At 40.4% G+C, this 20,790-nt stretch overlaps 1 protein-coding gene and 1 non-coding gene across 5 annotated transcripts in view; both read right to left on the bottom strand.

Moving 5' to 3' along the window:
• Positions 1–18,857, bottom strand: part of LOC120791104 (glypican-5-like) — a 53,695-nt gene extending 34,838 nt beyond the window's left edge. For all 4 annotated transcript variants that reach the window (XR_005707604.1, XM_040129271.1, XM_040129272.1 and 1 more), the window contains exons 1-7: positions 18,465–18,857; positions 15,631–15,792; positions 10,452–10,999; positions 8,853–9,035; positions 7,301–7,482; positions 7,035–7,094; positions 6,257–6,379 (exon numbers count right to left, since the gene is read on the bottom strand). Coding sequence is in view for 3 of the 4 variants with exons in the window: in XM_040129271.1 (XP_039985205.1) it covers positions 6,257–6,379; positions 7,035–7,094; positions 7,301–7,482; positions 8,853–9,035; positions 10,452–10,999; positions 15,631–15,792; positions 18,465–18,642 (1,436 nt within the window). In the remaining variant the exon portion in view is untranslated. The remainder of the gene's footprint in view (positions 1–6,256; positions 6,380–7,034; positions 7,095–7,300; positions 7,483–8,852; positions 9,036–10,451; positions 11,000–15,630; positions 15,793–18,464) is intronic.
• Positions 18,858–20,712: 1,855 nt separating this feature from the next.
• trnam-cau lies at positions 20,713–20,785 on the bottom strand. Its single transcript has one exon. It is a non-coding gene; the product is annotated as a tRNA-Met (tRNA).
• Positions 20,786–20,790: the final 5 nt, after the last annotated feature.

Here is a 20,790-nt window from a genome sequence, read left to right as displayed (position 1 = left end):
CAGCGTTAATTAGCGGTTGTTAATGGAGCAGGCTAATACAGTAGTAACTACTTTAGTACTAGTGTTTTATTTTATTACTGCTGCAGGCAGCTGTACTGCAGCAGGATTGGTGTTGAGGTTTTAGGTATGGAAAAAAGGCAGGATTTGACAAGACGCTACCCCACTGGTGCCTTACGGTCGCAGACTAACCCATCACGCTACCAACTGCACTGGGCTTCTCTCAGGGCTTAACCCCCACCCTTACCCTAACCCTAACCCACACCTAAGTACACACACACACACACACACACACACACACACACACACACACACACACACACACACACACAGACACCCATAAATGGAAGTGATATACCTTGGTTTGGATTAATTACACATAGTGTCCCTTTCTCTATCCTCCCAATATTCCTTCCTCCCCTCTGAACAATTCTTCTCTTTCTTTTAACAGCATTTTTCCTGACTCTGTGAAGTGGTAATGGCTGATGTGCAACAAATATTCATGCAGTAAGAAAATACACAGGACACATCAAAAGAATCGGGTGTGGCAGGTCTTCAGTGGTGGAAGCAGAGTTACTGTCCGATTACTTAGAATGGTGATAGGATGCTTCCCTCTTTTGGAGAAACTCAAGTATTACAGTTCTAACTGGCTAAACAGACAGTACAGATTAATATGTCTAAATAGCTGCTTAACATACTTCTTTAAAAGCGTTTAAATGTAACTGTTATGAATATTCCAGCACAGGTATGCAATATCAGTACATTCTCAGACTGCAGTACTTGTATTATTTTGTCCGCAGGCCAGTCAGTCAAGGGATCAAATACGTAGTCAGTACTCTACTACGTATTACACACACCGGAATTTACTTCACTTGTACCATTTGCCCCCCTTCTTTATTTCATTCATACAGGGTGAAACGGTCACCGTAAATTAGTTACATATGTGGGCTGTGACATTAAGCAAGTAAGGACTGATAGAAAGCTGCTCATTACAACTGACACTTGTCATCGTATAATCTGAATTCCTTTTTATATTATGTAGAACAGATGCATTGAGTTTGAATTAAAGTTTTTGTGAGAGCTATTATAATAGCTGTCCATAATGTGATGAAAAAGCATGATGTACTGGTGATGTGCTTTCGTATATCTGTAGTGTGTTGTACTGTATATGGCCTGATGTGGCTCACTAATGTCCTATTGACTTTGGATCACGTGTACCAGTTTGAGATTATCTCTGTATATGATTTTTTTGTTAACAAAATAAAAGCATGATACCTGCCACATGATTTAATTTAAATGGCTTTTTCTAAAAACAGCTTTATCTGATATTGTGTCTGTGTATATCATAATGACCCACTGTCATCTTACTCTGTGCTCTGCTCTGTTTGCCTGAGAATCCCGCCTGTGTGGGTGTGTGTGTGTAGGCTGACAGGATGGAAAGGCCTGGAGCAATTGACTGTCTGCTGCCAGTTGGGTCCTGCCATCACCTTAGTTTATATACGGCACTGGGCGTTCAGTTTGGGTTGGCAGCATTTTCTCACTGCTCTGCAATTTGTTAGGTTGTTCAGGCTACTTGTTGGTAGATGTATTCTGAGAGTCTGTTGTCAAGCTGTTTAATATCGTAAATATGGTAAGCACAGATTGTAAGAGATAGTTTAGGGGTAGTTTAGATAAAATTTCTGCAATATGCTATTTAAGATGCCTTTAGGGATAAATGTTTCAGCAACATTATTCCAGGCTGTCAAAGCTCGATGGAAGAAATGAGATCTTACGTTGCACTCTTGTTTTACCTAGATGTGACCACGTCTATCATCACCTCCACCTCCGTAACTCGTAACGCAGAAGAAAGAGGAGTTTATAATCTGCTCTCCTCTCCTTTATAATCCAACCTGAGACTTTCCCATCATTCTGTGTGTTTTGCCGCCTCTTTCTCTATCTCACACATACACACACTCTCACCAACACAGACATTTGTAAGTGAAGTGGGTCAGAGGGCGGAGGGGATGAATGGAGGTCTAAATAGAAGGATGGAGAGATGAATGGATGGCTGAATTAATGAATGAATGGGTAGATGGATAGATGCAAGAGAGAAGAAGATGTAAAGAGGTCAGAGAGGCACAGACTGGCTGCACTCCAACACAGGCCAAGAGCAACTTCTCTTCTAACCCTCGAGAAAAAATTCACCACCCTAAACCACGCACTTGACAGATGATTATTAAAAACATCACAGTACAACATTTTTTTTTAAAAGTAGGGATTTCTGGTTTTGAGTGGACTGAATGTAAATAGGGAAGGAAACACTGACACTGACATTTTAAGACCTATGTTGATTATGGTGTTTATGTTTTAAACATAACGAAAAACAATAAAACTTTTTTTTTTTCGGTTTGAGATACAACATGCACTGTACTGCAACGCCCATGGTTCCATTCCCTAAATGATACCAGTGACACATGGGAAGCTCCACAGTTCCACAACTATACGCTTAGATTCCACCTGGATTCATGTCTAAGACTTAAAAGCTGAAAACAGACATAAAAGGTTAAGAAACCACAGTGATCAGAGACTAATGTATATTATGGAATGTATTAATGAGTATTGGTCCTTTTGAGTTTAGCCATATATTTAAAGGGGTTCCTGCTCCACTTCCCTTAAAATATCAGCAGACACAAAGAAGTGGCAAAGCCATTAAATACAAGGTTTACTGGCCTTCAATGCAGCGCTGATAGTGACAAAGCAGAGCGTGTGTGTGTGTGGGTGTGTTTTTGAAAGATGTCCTTGCAAGGCTACATGGCCTATTTCATTTGGTTGATAGACTATTAAAGCAAGATACTACAGGCAAAAACTGTTTTTTCATGTCATTTTTGAGATTTTGGACTGTTTTGCTTCCATAATATGGTTATGGCTGTTGACAGTATTTTCTGATTAACAGAGTAATAAAAAGAGATGTCCAAAATCCCCTTTGTAAAAACCTTTGGCTCTAATATGTCAACAAAATTAAATAACAATTTTGAACCTGGCTTTATCCATTGTTCAGATTTCAGTTCTGTACAATTATGCAAATTAGTGCATACTTCAATGGCTACTGCATCATTTGCATATTTAAATTTCTGAGAACTTGTATTTTCAAAAATTGTTGAATTAATGTAAATAATCCACTGGGGAAGTTTCATGGTGATATCTATTAGTTAAAACTTTTTAATGCAAAACCTCCATCACAGCAACTGATTCCCTACAGAGATGAATAGAAAGTGTGTGTGTGTATGTGTGTGTGTGTATGTGTGCGTGTGTGTGTGCGTGTGTGTTGGATAGGGCTGTGAGATGTCAGATGAGCACAATCCTCCCATTTTCTGTGTGTATTGCAAGGTCTGTGTTGGTATGTGTGTTAGTTGGTGTGTGTGTGTGTGTGTGTGTGTGTGTGTGTGTGTGTGTGTGTGTGTGTGTGTGTGTGTGTGTGTGTGTGTGTGTGTGTGTGTGTGTTGGACAGGTCTGTGAAATGTCAGATGAGCATTATCATCCCATATTCTGTGTGTATTGCAAGGTCTGTGTTGGTATGTGTGTTAGTTGGTATGTGTGCATGTGTGTGTGTGTTTGTGTGTATTTGTACTTTGTATCTTTGTTAGGACCACTTTGAGTTTTAGACCTAGGGAGTGAGGACATTTTGGGAAAGTGAGGATATCTTGGTCCTCACAACTTTCAAGAGATATTTGAGGGTTAAGGCTTGGTTTTAGAGTTCAGGTTAGAATTAGGTTTGGTAAAGGTTAGGGTGAGGGTTGGGGTTAGGTATTTATTTGTGACAGTTGAGGTTAATGTAAGGGGCAGGGGAATGCATTATGTCAATGAGTTTCCTCACAAAGATAGAAGTACAAGTTTGTGTGTGTGTGTGTGTGTGTGTGTTTTTGAAAAGATGTCCAGGTTACATGGCCTATTTCATTTGGTTGATAGACTATTAAAGCAAGATACTACAGGGCAAAAAATTTTTCTAGTGTACATTTTTGGAGGATTTTGGACTGTTTTGTTTTCCATAATATGGCGTTATGGCTGTTGACAGTATTTTCTGATTAACAGAGTAATAAAAAGAGATGTCCAAAAATCCCTTTGTAAAAAAAACTCTTCTGGGTTTGGTTACAACAAATGAAGAATTTTTGAACTCTGGCTTTTATCCATATTGAAAACTCAGATTTCCTGTTCTGTACAATTATGCAAAATTAGTGACATACTTCAGTTTGTTGGCCATCATTTGCAGTATTATTTAAATTTCTGAGAACTTGTAAAAATTGTTGAATTAATGTAAATCAATCCAAAAGTTTCTATGGTGATATCTATTAGTTAAAACTTTATCGGAAAACCTCCATCACAGCAACTGGATTCCCTACAGAGAGATGACATATTGAGGAAAAGCGTGTGTGTGTGTGGGTGTGTTTTTGAAAGATGTCCTTGCAAGGCTACATGGCCTATTTCATTTGGTTGATAGACTATTAAAGCAAGATACTACAGGCAAAAACTGTTTTTTCATGTCATTTTTGAGATTTTGGACTGTTTTGCTTCCATAATATGGTTATGGCTGTTGACAGTATTTTCTGATTAACAGAGTAATAAAAAGAGATGTCCAAAATCCCCTTTGTAAAAACCTTTGGCTCTAATAAGTCAACAAAATTAAATAAGAATTTTGAACCTGGCTTTATCCATTGTTCAGATTTCAGTTCTGTACAATTATGCAAATTAGTGCATACTTCAATGGCTACTGCATCATTTGCATATTTAAATTTCTGAGAACTTGTATTTTCAAAAATTGTTGAATTAATGTAAATAATCCACTGGGGAAGTTTCATGGTGATATCTATTAGTTAAAACTTTTTAATGGAAAACCTCCATCACAGCAACTGATTCCCTACAGAGATGAATAGAAAGTGTGTGTGTGTATGTGTGTGTGTATGTGTGCGTGTGTGTGCGTGTGTGTTGGATAGGGCTGTGAGATGTCAGATGAGCACAATCCTCCCATATTCTGTGTGTATTGCAAGGTCTGTGTTGGTATGTGTGTTAGTTGGTGTGTGTGTGTGTGTGTGTGTGTGTGTGTGTGTGTGTGTGTGTGTGTGTGTGTGTGTGTGTGTGTGTGTGTTGGATAGGTCTGTGAAATGTCAGATGAGCATAATCATCCCATATTCTGTGTGTATTGCAAGGTCTGTGTTGGTATGTGTGTTAGTTGGTACAAGTGTGTGTGCGCCCATTTGTCTTGTTACCAGTTTAAGCTGCCAATGTAATCACCATGAGAAAGACGCTGGAAACGAACTCTCTAACCTTCACAACCCTGTCACCCCCCTGCCCTGGCAACTATTAGGAGCCCCACACACACACACACACACACACACACAGACACACACACACACAAACTTGTACTTCTATCTTTCTATCCAAGTGAAGCACTCATTTCTTGTACTTGATGCTCATAAAGTTCTGTTTCAGATAAATGTAGAAAACATAAACAAACTGAATGGAAGGTGCACTTCCCAACAACAATTCAGGAGATTTCACATTGATATCAGGCTTACCTTAAGTAACACAAACCTGATTTACACCAGTAAGGTGCAGCTGAGTTGATGTAAAGTTCCACTTAATATATCTCTCACACACCTACTGTATTGTCACTTAACCCCAAATTGTAACTGGATGCTACAGTATATTGGAATAAACACATCTCATACTGTACATCATATTGCTATAATATACTACAGAGTCTGGGCACATGGAAGCACAGAGAGCAATGCTAAATACTGTAGCTGCACTACATTCTGTCATAGAGGGACAAATTAACTATGCACCACCTGGGATTTTCCAGGGCCCCCACAGTACTGCACAGGCCTGAAATTTCAGCCCAAGCCCAACCCAGGCCCTATGAGATCTTTGAGCCCAAACCTGGCCCAGCATCCAAAGCCAATATTTTTACATCAATACTCTCCCTCTCCAGGTTCTTGTGTTGCTCATACACACATTCAATGAAGCATTTGAATAGTGAACCTTCTTCTGGATCTAAAGTGAATTTATAAAATTTCACATTATCTCCATTAGGGTTGCATTCAAATCATTTGTCCAGTATGGAACTTAATGGGTATATATACCAGAAACGGATGCTTCACTTGAGTAGTTGTCCAGAACCACACCCTGTGTCGGAACTATTGTTCTACATGTCTGGTGTTTGGTAGGTCCTTCCCTGGGAATATTCTTTTAGTACAAAGTAATGTATGCAATGCAACGCTCATACCTCTCTGCGACGTCTTGGCCACTCCAGCACGTGTGCTGCTCAACCTCCATCTCGCTCTCACAAAGCATCTCTGGCAGCTCTGAGAAAAACCACTGGTACCGCTGGATAGAGCTCTCAAACTCCCTGAAAGAGAGAGAGAGTTGTGCACAGCTGAATACTTGGGTTGCTGTAAGGAAGAGTAGGACCAATGCACCATACGTTTTTATTTGTTCGGGTTAAGACTTGTCATGTCCACTTGCCTGTGAAATCCCTTCTGATAGACTCTGGTAAGTTACTGAAGATAACATGGGGAAGGGAAAGGGAAGCTCCTAGCACTTTTGAAAATTAATGCCCGATGAAAATCTGATATGCTGGTTTTTATTTAATGATCTGTCTGATTTCAGGTTTTATTTTCTCAAAGTGAAACCTTTAGAAAATCACTATATCCTAAAATAATAAAGAGATTGTATTACTGAAAAGCAATTAAAGCAATTAAAAGTTCATTGAATGTTTGGCCTATGACTACAACTACTAGTGGGGATATTTGTGTTGCCTGATATTCGATATCGGATATTTAGATTTTTTCATTGAGAAAAACCTCTGATGTTAACTAATAAGGTTTCTTTTGACACTAGCTCTAATAAATGGACAGATTGGAGTAAATCACTTTTGCAAAATACATGAAAAGACATTAACAACTGATTAGATGTCTGTCATTTTCCTTCTTGATTATGGACAAGTGTTGGGATGTAATACTCCAATGATAATAACTAAAAAGTACAACTGATGATTAATTTACCTAGAGAGTTTCTTCAGGCTTCGACTCTTGTCACCTCTGGAACCTTTAAGAGGGAACAACCTGGTGGAATACAAACGTGCACACACACACACACACACACACACACACAAATATCTGAATTGATTTTTGTCTGCGATGACTCAAGGTTGAAACTAAAAAGACTCTCTACGCTATCTCTCTGTTCACTTATTAATTTCACCTACGGTGGGTAATTTCTAACCCTAAATTGCCCCAAATATTCTCATATCAGATGTATAGTAACTCACCTCCGGGATTGCAGCTGCAGAGGTTGATGAGCAACAGGGCCCAACAAGGGAGGTGAAGTCACCAATGACCTCGCTGAGGTTAGTGATGTTGCAGGAGTCACCGAGGTAGTAATATGGGAGGTGGTGGGATTTGCATTCGTCATCATGGGACCAGCTGCCTGTGGACCGCACACCTTCTCTACCTGAGTAGGAGACAGTTCGCACGGTGGTATTTTGAAAAGGCTCGTGGTGTAGCTTCTTCTCAGAGTAAAGCAAAGTACCTAGAAGTGGTTTAGGCTTGTTTAGGCTTGGTCTATTTTTTTTTAGGTAGATTTCCTCAGGTTTGCATTATCACTTGGAGCGGCAGAGGCTGGATGTTCCTACCACCTATCATTAGCTATTCTGAATTCTCTGTTCACTTGCTAACTAGCTTTTTGTAACTCTCAGTTACAGAATGTGGTGTTTGAGTATTACAACCGACTCTACAGTAGTTGTAAGTATGATAAGCTCCCAAAATGCAGCTGGAATCAGAACAGCAAAACTGGATTAGCCAATGTTTACTATCTACTACAAAGTAAAATTAGGTTTGTGCTTTCAAGTTTCCTCTTGTGCCGGATGGAGCATAATACAAAATGTGTTATAGAGGCCAGTAAAGACCACTACTTTTCTCAAAGGTTTTTCTTTGTTTACAGACATTACAGCTATCTCAAAATTCATGGTACAATTATCTATTGACCATAAATACTGCACATAACACCTGTAAACTGTTAAAAGGTTAGGGGTTAGCCTTTGGTGATGTATCGAATGAATGAAACGCTTGATCAAATATCTAATGAAGTGGTATTTTCTTATTAGCTACAATTAGCAGTGTGATTATGCTTGTGGGTGTTTGTTTACCTCTCAGGAATCTACTCTACTAAGTCCACAATGTTCTCTCAAGGTTGGACAGCTGCTCTATTTCTTCATCCAACAGTGTGTGCATGCATGTGTTTGTGTGTCGTCTGTTTGTCCAGAGATTAGCCACAGAAACTTTCTCATCACTCAGGACCAAGCTACATTCTGGGTATAGGTTGTCCCGCCAACCACAGTCTTTGTCTGGCACTGGATCTGTATTCACACTCACATACACAGTCACACACACACACACACACACACACACACACACACACACACACACACACACACACACACACACAGACTGAGGGGAACCCCAGATTCTCTGAAGAATGAGGCTGTTTTTAGCCCATCTAGGTACAAGGCTTTTGTGAGGAGATCCAACTTTCAGGCTGAAAGAAACCCACGGCCTTCCTCACTCTGTGTCCAAAATTCAAATGACTTTATTATTGGGGCATATGAGTAAGGATGTTTAAGTAATCTGTTACCAGTTTTGAGCTATTTAATGATTGCATTTCACAGGGGAACAATGACTTTGGTATTCAAACCTTTTTCAGTAGACTGGCATCAATATCCAGAACCCCCATTTTTTTTTTATTATGTAACAATTCAAAATATAGATCTTACAAAGCAAACCACTTGGATATTTCCCCTCCAGCCCATCATCCCCACTGCTTACCGTGGCTGTAATGCGTGGCCCGTGCAGCTGAGCGTGCAGTATGGCGTCATTCACATGGTTTCGGACTGCCAGCAGAGCTAACTCCATGCTGTTCTGGTTGCTGCTAGTTGCTAAACTAGCGGCTAACCGTTGAAGCAGTACCACCAAACTCCCCCAGGGGGCACCAAGCTCTGATACACCCACCTTGAATAGGCAGATGAACAAGAAAAGAAGGGAAATGAGAAGAGTGAATACAGAGTAGAGAGACGAAATACAAGGGTGCAGCGGTGACGGAAGCAGCTTGGTAATACCACACTTAAAATCTATCAAACAAAAACAAATGGATGGAGGGAAATGAGCCAATGCTTGAGATGACTGGCAGTTTTCTATCTCATGACAGGATAGTCGAAACCACATTTCCCATGAGCCTAACTGTTCCTTTCACAGTAGGAATGTTCCTACTTGTCCCTCTGACTCTCCTTAGCTTTAATGCATGTGTTTTTCTTTACTTTCCTCTAATGAAGACAATAAACATTCTGGGAGTTGTTTTTCCATCATACTGTCTTTGCTTCCAATAAACTCTCAAGCAGGATGAACAATGCCATCTTCCAGTTCTGTGCCATAAAGAAGTCTCTCTATTGTGGGCACTGTTAAAGCTGTCCAGCAAATTTGGAAGCAGCCCAGTAAGATGCATTGAAGACACTGCCAGTTTTCCTGGAAATGCTCTTGTTTTTGTCATTCTAAAACTTCATGTGGGAATAATTTATTGATGATAAAATGCTGTGAATTATTGATTCAGTAATGTGAGAGATGGGAGCATTACAATAATTTTTTAATTGCCTCTCCAGAGGCAGAGGGAAACAAATACTCCCTTAAGCTTCCCATGCACTTTAAACAGTATCAGCTACAATACACACACACTTGACCTGAAAAGAATAACATTAGATTGCTAATCGCCAAATTCCAAATTTGGAAGGAGATTACAAATAATTTAGAGGAGCAATATATTAGTAATTCATCTAAAATGATATACTTTGGAGGTGGCAGGAGGTGTATGAGCAAGTTATTTTAAAGGAAGAGTTCGACAGTTTGGGAAATAAGCTTATTTGCTTTCTTAGGGCACATAATTCTCAGTAAAACCAAAAATTATCCTTTTTACATTTCTTTTTGTGTACGGATTAAATAAACAAGATATAATTTGTTAGTTTGTAAAATTCAGAGGTGCTGGTAGATGTAATTTTGAACATTGTAAAGAGCCAGGATAACTGTTTCCCCGTGCTTCCAGTTTTTATGATAAGCTAAGCTAATCAACCCCTAGCTCCAGCTCCATATTTAGCAGACAGACTTCAGAGTTACGTCAATCTTCTTATCTCTCTCTCTCCCAAAAAAGCGAATGGGTGTATTTCCCAAAACGTTAAACAATTTCTTTAAATGTTGATTCTGATGAGGTAATGAGGTAAAGACTTGCAAAATATTTTCTAAAGAGAAGTACACAGATCCTAGTACTGATTTTTATAAATATCAGTCTGTACAATATCATTATAATGGGAACTTACTGTACACACGTTAAGACAGATACACATATCCAAACAGGAAATGCACAAACATTAGACCACTTACCAGACATCCTCTCATAATGTTAACACACAGTCCAGTACAGGGCCGTATCAGTGTCAGCCCTCTGCAGTGGGAACAGTACTGCATCCTCACTAACCCTCGCCCGCACTCTCTGGATAACGTAGCCTTCTCGGTTGCATTCACAACCTCTCCAGCTAGTCGGAGAAGTCGGCTCAATGATCGACCTGCCCTGAGCGCATGGGAGAGGCCGCTGACCAGTAGGTGAGGATGGGGTCCAAACGGACTGACGTCCTGCCGCGTCAACCGCAAGCAGTCGTCGTGAGTGGTGGAGGTGGAGGAATAGGTCCGGAGCGACATGTGGCCAATCCCAGGGTTGAGCAGACGGCGATAAACCAAAGGAAAGAGATCATTGTAGAATCGACGCACAGTGTTGTCTAGGGAGGAATCTGAATCTCCAGAGAGGTGGTCTTTGATGTCGCTGAAAAGCTGAAACACAAGGGGGCGACAGTCGGACGCCAGAGCGGAGTAGGCGCTGTCGAACAGTGAGCTGGTCAGGTTAGATGTGAAGGACACAAGCGACTCAAAGGTCTCTGGAGCGAGAGAGAAGACAGAGGGACGGGGATTTTGCGCTTAGCATACCACTCGTGCACTCGTAAAAAACATACATAATAACTAAAAAGCCAAAATCATCACATATGAAATATCTGGCTCTGCAGCCATTATATTTGCTAGTGATTTGCTACAATATCACTGGCTGAATTACACCTAATTGTTTGTGGATAATAACATTTAATGTAAATATACTTACTCAAGTACTGTATTTAAGTACAGTTTTGAGGTACTTTTACTTTACTTCAGTATTTCCACTGTCTGCTTCTTTATACATCTACTCCACTATATTTTAGAGGGAAGCACTGTACGTTTTACTCCACTACATTTATCTTACAGCTGGAGTACCTGGTTACTTTTCCAATTAAGATTTTACATAAAAACATACGATAAAACTAAGATCAAACCAGTAGTTTCCAACCTTTTTGGCTTGTAAGCATCTTATAAAAACAGTGTGTAGTTATGGCTTCTTGTCACGTTTCTGACATTTATGAGCCTTTATCAGTTCTACCAAAAAGAGACTTTGTCTCTAAACTTCTCCCATGGTTTAAGGTCAGTAAGTGTTCAAATTATCCAATATTTCACCAGGTGCAAAGATTAGAGAAAAACCCAAAAAAGGAAAACAGATTTGTGCATCAGTTTTCCTTCTTTCTGATCCCATTAATCATCTTATTTATCTTGTAACCCTTTGGAGGGGCTAAACCAATAGGGCTGGGAACCAATGAACTAAACTACCTAACTGTATATGAAGTAGCTCCACCTAAACCTGCTATAACAGTAAAATTCAGCTTACACATTGGTGAATTAGTATTAACAATCTAATTTCATATATAATAATATATCAATCACAAGGGACATATTACTGCAGAACTAGTACTTTTACTTTTTATACTTTAAAAAACATTTTGCTGGTCAATACGCATAAACAGCTGTTAGTGTACTATACAAAGTTTGATAATTAAAATAGCAACAAACAAAATAATTAATATCTGTGTTCAGTTGTTATAGATGTATACAGTATTTCTGAGTAATCCTATTGCTGAGTTAGTATAAAATATATATATATATATATATATATATATATATATATATATATATATATATACACACACACACTCGTAAATTAAAGGACCAGTGTGTGAGATTTAGTTACATCTAGCGGTGAGGTTGCAGAATGCAACCAAGTGAATACCCCTCCCATACCCCTCCCTTACCAGGGATGTAGGAGTACCTACGGTGGCCTCCAGGTAATGTAAAAATGCCAAAGTCCCTCTCTAGAGCCAGTTTTTGATTTGTCCGTTCTGGGTTACTGTACAAACATGACGATGCAACATGGCGGGCTCCATGGAAGAGGACCCCCTCTGTAGATATGAAGGGCCCATTCTAAGCTAACGAAAACACAATTTGACAAACACGATTCCTAGTTTCATGTGATTATACACTAATGAAAACATAATTATGTATATTGTATTTCATTTCTGCCAATAGATCCCCCTAAATCCTACACACTGGTCCTTTAAGCAAACATATCAAGGATCTGGATATACTGTATGTGTAGCACATATAATGGTTGCACAACTGACATAGATACATGTCATTTCCACATGTAAGATGTGGCATTTCCATATCTGTGCATTTGTTAGTTTTCCTTGTTACACACTCCGTCTTACCGACCTTGGACTGACCTTATCCTGCTGCAGACAAGCCAAAATAGCTCACAACTTAATTCATCGCTGAGCTCATTTTCACTACTCTGTTATCTATAGTCAGGTGATAATGAGAGGCTCAATCTCATGATCCACTGTGTTTCCTATGTCCAACAGGGTCTAATAAAGTGGACAGCACTCTCCCCTTAACAGAGGCTGAACACCCAAGTGTGTGAGTGTGTGTGTGGCTATGTTTGAAACTTGCCAAGTAAAAAGGATGATGTCAATCTGCTGGCATCCTGACACACACACACACACACACACACACACACACACACACACACACACACACACACACACACACACACACACACACACACACACACACACAGACTACTGGGAGTAAGAGAGAGAGTGAGAGAAACCTTTTTTATCTGTGACTTTCACTAAGTCACTCAGTGGGTCAATGTGCATGTTTGTGTGTGTGTGTGTGTGTGTGTGTGTGTGTGTGTGTGTGTGTGTGTTCATGTCATCTTTGTATTTCACTATCACAGCTGCAGCCACCTGACTCTCCAAGTGACAGCAATTTATCTGGGAATTTAGTGAATAACTCACAAATGTTCTAAATTAAGAAATAATTACATGAGTCAACAGCAACATTTCAGCTGGTGTCTTTTCCATATTTAAGACCTCTAGTGGAGTTTACACAGTGGTGACATGGTATTTGTTATAAATCTGTACATTCATAATCATTTTCAACTGAATAGATGTGAGTGGAGAAAGAAAAGTGGTTGGGGGCCGAGGTTTGAGAGCAGCAGTGGCGGGGCTCTGAGTGAGAATGCCTCACTTTTTATGTGTTTGCATACCCATGTCCTGGCAATAGCAACTCAAACACAGATGGCATCGAGTGACAAGGCAAAGACCACTCTGGGGTCATGTGATTGGCTCTTCACCCTATGTGATTGGACGACAGCTGCTACGTGGAGAAGAGGGCACAAGGGTCTTACAGTGCCAGGAGAAACACACGCAAGCATGCAGACACATTCACACACGCACGTAGACACACACACAGACACACACAGACACACACGCAAAGTAATCCACAGGGTGTAAATGGAGCCTGACTACAACCGCTCTGGGCATGTCTCAGTTTCTCTAGTGGGTTATAATCACTGTGCTTTTGAGAGGGGATCCTTTGAGATTCAGCTCAGCTGTTGAGAAACACTGCTGTCGTGCAAAATTAATTTCATTCCCAAAATCACAAAAAAGAACATTTTCTCTGTTTCTTCTACGGTTGTTTAGCTGCATGGGTAGTTTTGCTTTTATTTGTCTATGCTTTGTGATTTCTGGCACAACTACCATAAAAATTGCTAGTGAAAAATATTGAGAGCGAGGTACCCTGAGTATCCAGCACTCTGATTTATTAATTTCATATTCAGCCTAAAAAAAGTAGTGGTTAACCCATAGACCTATACTGTAAATGTATGAATGGGACATTTAAACATTGTAGTAAATGTATCTGTTTTTATTAGTTCCAGCACAATAAAGACCAGGTGAGGTTAAAACCAGTCAGTATTTTAAACCATTACGCCCGGCTAAATAAAGGCTTTCAACATAACTTTTCTCCGTGCTCTACCTGAAGGATGTTTTCTTTTCCGAAATATTTGCAAAGTTTTGAGCAAGGCAATCAAAATCCCATTTACTTACATTGTATGGAGGTGGCTTGAGTATTTTCAGAGAATGATATCTCAAAACTTGGGCACATAAAACTATCTGCATGGCTAGACGTCTTGAGGTTAATAAGAAAATGTGTATAAATGTAGCCTGGTAAATTTCAAGTACGTGCAGCAAATTCTAAACTTGTTTCCTCCTCTTGCGGAAGTTTTGGCCATGATCAGCCCCCCCCCATTGTATATGGGTGTTTTGCATTAATTTTACCCATGGATGATTTGGCCATCCATTGGGCATAAATAGCAGCTGAAACTGAGCCTGAGAGCACTCAGATGTAGCGGGGGAGAAGAGAGTGAGAGAAAGAGAGACAGAAAAAAAAAATACAGAGAAGTAAATGTTTGCAGTGTCTGTCGGCTAGGTTTCATCAGCTCTATCTCTTCATAATCTCCACACTACATGAGCATGCACAGACACACACATTCATGCACGTGCATGAATGTGTGTACACATTCATGCACGTAAACACATACACACAAGGTCTCTCTCTCACACACACACACACACACACACACACACACACACACACACACACGCTCACACAGACTGGTGAATAGCGTTGAGAGACAAGTGGACAAGCAGAGTATTCTTCCTCCTATTCAGAGCAGCCGTTAGAGACCGGCTGTTGCCCACGGCAACAACACTTTGCTGCGGATACGTACTGAATGTAAACATTCTCTGTCCCTCGCTCTCTCATTGGTCAAGAACAAAACCTGATTAGTGCAGCGACAGAGACAGACAGACAGAGAAAGAGAGCAGAGAGTTGTAACAAAGTTTTCCGCTGCTCCCTCTGAGAGTTTGCCCTCACAAAGACTCAATCGAACATCAGTTGTTTGTTTGGCTAGCCACTGTGGCGCCTCACAAAATAAACTGGCCTCACACCACCACCCTGACACAAACTAGCCATTTCATGATGAACACACAAAGTGGGAATGACAGGGCGGCTAGAGGCACTTGAAAGAACTGTTAAAACATCAAAATTATCACTGTTAATAAAGTCACTTCGATTTGGGTTCTTCAATCACCCGCACACATTTCTTTCCAATCATTTACTTTATGAAAAGTCACAAAATAGTGAAAAATGGCCACCAAAGTTTTACAAAGTCCAAGATGAAATCTTGGACTGATAATGACATACTTTTTTTGTTTTTGTTTCCCAATTCTCCAATGTGCTTTTCTCTTCAATAATGTATGGGAGAAACAACACCATTTCCTCCCACTATAACGCTCTCCTTTACCTTGGTAGGCCTTGGTGTGTCCAGCAATCAGGTACTTGAGTTCGAAGCTGTAAGACTGCATCTTTTGCTGCGTCTCACTGCGAACAGCCGCCATGTAGCTGTCCTCCATCTTACTTGTACAGCAGGTGGGCCCAGGGTGGGCACACACTCGGAGAGATTCATCTGAAAGACATAGACATGAGAAATGGCTTCAGACCCAGTAATTTCACTGTGGAGCTACAGATATTTTCAGTCACTGAGAGGTTAAATCTGATCCTACACACAATGGTGGGTGGAGGAAATATTAAATGAAGTTTGGATAGGTTTTTAATAACCTTTGCTCTGACCGTGGTTAAAAATTTTCAAATGTACTCACCAAGTTTCTCACAATCAATAGAAACATTAACATAATGAATAACTGTGTAATACTTTTCTAAAATAAAGGCTCAGAATGAATTCCAGCAATACACTTGTCTTACTTCCTCAAAAGACACTCAGAGCTAGAGTTTTGTTCCTAAAAGTTGTTTTAAGCTTTATCGAAATACTTTTTCCTGCATATTGACACCAACTAACCCACCAAAACGAATCCTGCTTTTTAATCACTTAAGTTAGTTAATCTATTTATGGACCTGTAATCTAAAAGCATTCAGTGCACAAGGCTTTATGACTTCACAAAAATAATTTTACAATGAGCCTGCTGGGACCTGACATGATGACATGCACAGTGGGCGACACTTCACCACTCACACCAGAGTGTGTCTGTGTGTGTGTGTGTGTGAGTGTGTGGTGTGGAGCAGTCTAACTTTGGTAGACTGTTGTAAGCCAAGCCGTCAAGCAGCTGACTGAGATCAAGGGAAAGATAGAGATGAGAGAACTGGACCGTTCACCTATGTCTGACCTGACACACACACACACACACACACACACACACACACACACACACACACACACATATCTTGTCAACAAGCCATCCCATCTTTACAAAGATGATTTAAAAAGAGATTAAAAGAGACACACACACACACACAAACCTGTGTCAAACTTTGAGCTATTCATATTAGCACTGGCTGACCATGGAATACATTTCTGAGATAGTTACAATTTATTGGTAATTGTATGTTGCATTCCTCATTTGTGATTAGGACAGCTGGTTGGTTGGAAGCCGGCCTACGGCCAGACCTCAAGTCATAAGCTCAGTTTTTAGTACAAGTCTGGAAACAACCACGCCAAAACTCAGCATGATTCAGCAACCTATGTGGCTTCTGTTGTTGTCTTAAAATTCTGTATTAAAATACTTTGACAACTCAGTAAAAGTTTTGGTGAAAATGCTATTTTCAAACTCAGTGATGAAACCTCACGCTCAACTATCCATAAGAAATTTTCAGTGGATGGTTTAATAGAAATATGACAACATTGCCAGAACCATCTGTTTTTTTCCCCAGTTTAAATCATGGAAGAAAAGACCACTGACAGCGCAGGGATTGGTGCATGTGTTCACTCAGGTGCCGGAAGTGTTGGTGCAGGTGTCTTACTCAAGAAGAAAACAGTCAATCACCTGTGGAAAACCTACTTAAAAGGGATCTTTCTAAAGCTAATTCATCCATGGCCCACAGCAGATCAATGAATGCCAGATGAGAAGACCCAGAGATGTTGTTCAAAGCTGCTGCAAAGATTCTGCTGTTGTAACCATCTATAATTAGCAGACAACTCTGCCAAAGATTACTAAGGTCACCACAGTATATTGTTAACTAGCTGCTAACAATCACAGGCACAAGGCAAACTGCCAGGCAGTGCTGTAACAATACTATCATAGAAATATTGCCTATTACAGTGCCAGTTGAGATCTGTGTCATCCACTCCACTGCCGCATAGGGACCACCTTTCTGCGTTTTGCTTTTGGGTGCAGTTTTGCTGAAAAAGCATGATCTCACACTCACAAATTAATAAATGGGTTGCACACTTTCAACAGACTGCAGGTCAGTAATAATGAGCAAAGAGACACTCTGAAGCCAGAAAAACTCTCAAAAGCACCTTCCACATTTAGTAAACAGCATCTTTAACAGCACCACCTATAGCCAAGTGTGCTTTCAAGAGATCTATACAAGTGATTCACACTATCTAGGTTAGTTTTCAACAGAAATAGCCACTGTTAGCCTATGCAGCTCAGTGATGATCCCTTACACTTGGAATTTAACCCTGCATTTCTAAATCTATGGGTCTAAACCCTGTGTGGGCTACAAGTCACAATTACATCAATGTTTTATTAACATCATCAATCTCAGAGCAGGAGAAATATCAACTATAATTTAACACTACACTGTGGTTAGTAGTGATCTTATGTATTTCCAGTGATGAAGGAAGTATTTGTATCCTTCACTTAAGTAAGGAACACTTTGCTAAAAAGGCTCATTACAACTCCTATATTCAAAATCTCTTACATAAAGTAAAGTATTATCAGCAAAATGTACTCGAGTAGTCATAATGCAGAAGAATTGCCCTACTAGTGTTATATTATGATAAATCACATTACTGGATTAATATTACCTATGTATGAATATGCATGCAACATTTGATGTTGGTCTAGGTGGAGGTAATTTTAATTACTTAATAAATTGCTCGTTAGTTTCATTTATAACATTGCATTGTAGTTTATAAACTCAAGGGTTTTGTATTTGAAATCTCGATCTGCAAAGTAAATGGCTTTCAGATAATTGTAGTGGAGTAAAACGCACGTTTTCCCCCGAGAAATGTTACAGTGCTTCAATAGATGTACATTTCCCCTCTGTGTATTCCGTGTTCCTGTTAAAACTTACGCAGAGTTTTATACTACAATATTTCCAAAGGGACTGACTGACCTGTTCCCGGTCTGTCTGGCACCAGCTCCACCGGGCCTATTTGGCGCATCATGTAGGCTGTCTTCACCTCATGACAGCTGTCTGCATCGGCTGATCTACAGCCGGTCTCCGGTAGAAAAACCGAATACAGCAGAATCACCCGAAACAAGTCCACGTTTTGTAAGGCTGCACGGAACATCGCAACATCTCAGTCTGAAGATAGAGAGTCCGGATGTTTGACACGAATTCCCAATAGTCCCGCACGTCGCAGTGTGACTGAAAACTTCATCTGCAGCCAGTGAGGTCTCTTCTGGAGACCACTATCGGGCTCAGCGCCCCCCTCTCTGTCTGACACTGCCACTCACTTCAGCTCAATTACTTAATTGACATTGTGCGCTCACAGTACTTTCTGAATGCCATTTCGTCCGAGAACGTGGGGCTGTTGTAGAGCAGCTATGGCAACGCTCACAGCGACTTTGTGCAGTTAGGAAACTGACAGCACCATAAGAACATGGCTGTCATGGCAATCATACCCAATAAAAGCAATTTGTTCAAATTTCACTAAGCTATCTGACCCTGCGTTTACGTTTTTTATTTTTGACTGCCCTCGCATATCTGTCATCTTTAAACAGCTGCTGCTGCAAATTGGGTCCATTAAACTTGTCAGAGGTGGAATCAGTGCAAAACACGGTTTAAGAGTGGAACGTGGGCGCCACCTGCCGGTCGCTGTGGGACACAGCAGTCATTTCTAACGGCTCCTGATAAAACGAGTTTAAAAACAAAACAAAAAAAACATACAATATTCAATACACGCTCACCAAGCACTTTATTGGGGACGCCGGACTAATGCTGGGTAGGGGCCTCACTTCTGCAGGATCTGTCAGCTGCACACTCACGCCGCCGACCTCCCGATCTACCACGTCCCGAAGGCGTTCTGCTGGATTCAGATGTGTCGGCTTTGGGGGGGGAGGCCAGCGAAGTTCACGAAAACCGGTTCTGAGACGACCTCTGCTCTGTGACACGGTGCGTTATCCTGCTGGAGTCGGCCATCAGAAGATGGCAGACTGTGGCCATGAAGAGACGCACAGGGTCAGCAACGGTTCCCCAAACAGGGTTTATTTTGGGTACATTATTTTCAGGCCCGTGAACAAAAATGGGGGGTTTCCGATTAATGTGTAAGCAGTATTTTACTCTTGTGGTTGGTTGAGGTGGAACTAATTAGCTATTTTAATATATGAATGCAACTAATTATTTTCCTTGTGGATTCATCTCCTGATAATTTTCTCAATTCATTGATTCCACTGAATTTTTCTGGTTTCAGAAAACAGAGACACCTTCAGTGTGCTGGTTTCGTCCAAACCAATGGTCCAAACCTCACAATTATTAAAACCAAATCAAAATAACTAAAAGGAAAAGCCAATCCTCATATTTGAGAAGCTGGAGCCATGAAATGTTCGACATTTTTAAATGAAAAATCACTTCACCCGTTACCACAGTAGGTACTTAAAGTTTTCTGTCAATAGATTAACTAACTGACTAATCATTTCGGCTCTACTTGTATTTATTTCATTATTTCATTTATTTCAACTTAGGGCGTAAACTATACCGCCCTAAGTTGTTTTTACAAGTTGTTCATAGACTTTGTAAGCAAAAATCTTAATCAGTTAAAGTAACTAGAAACTAAAGATGTCAGATACATGTAGTGGAATACAAAAGTACAATCGTTTCCTCTCAATTGTGGTGGAGTAGATGTATAAGTGGCATGAAAAGGAAATGGTCAAGGTAAGTGCCCCAAGTTTGTAGCTACTTAAGTAAAGTACCTGAATAAATGTACTTAACGCTAATTACAACGAGTTAGTAAAACAACTTAACTGAGCAGCTTGCCCTTTCTTGTGTCAGCAATTTGACAATTTTGACTATGTTCTTCGACGTTACTCCCAACAGGAGGCCCTGAATAAACTAGCTTTTCCCGACCTAACGTTCAGGCCGACCGCCTAGCTAAAAAGCCGCGTGCGACCGTATGCTAGCTGGGTCATCTTGCGTAGCCGTGACAACCGTGACAAATCCGTATGGAGCTCCGTGACGAAAATAGGGGGCGACCTCACAGTACGATGCATGCAGTTATAAGATACCACTACATCGTAAGCGTGACGTTTTGTTTCCATTTAAGAGTCCTACGAGACACGACGTGACAGTCTGAAACGACCAATCGGGACACAACTGTACAAACTGTGGAGAGACTGAAGGAGAAGGAAAGAAAAAAAAACTCTGCCCCGTGTGAGGCTCGAACTCACGACCTTCAGATTATGAGACTGACGCGCTGCCTACTGCGCCAACGAGGCTCTGA

The sequence above is a fragment of the Xiphias gladius genome, chromosome 6 (genome assembly GCF_016859285.1).
Source record: "Xiphias gladius isolate SHS-SW01 ecotype Sanya breed wild chromosome 6, ASM1685928v1, whole genome shotgun sequence".
NCBI lineage: Eukaryota > Metazoa > Chordata > Actinopteri > Istiophoriformes > Xiphiidae > Xiphias > Xiphias gladius.
This window is presented reverse-complemented; position numbering and strand designations above follow the sequence as displayed.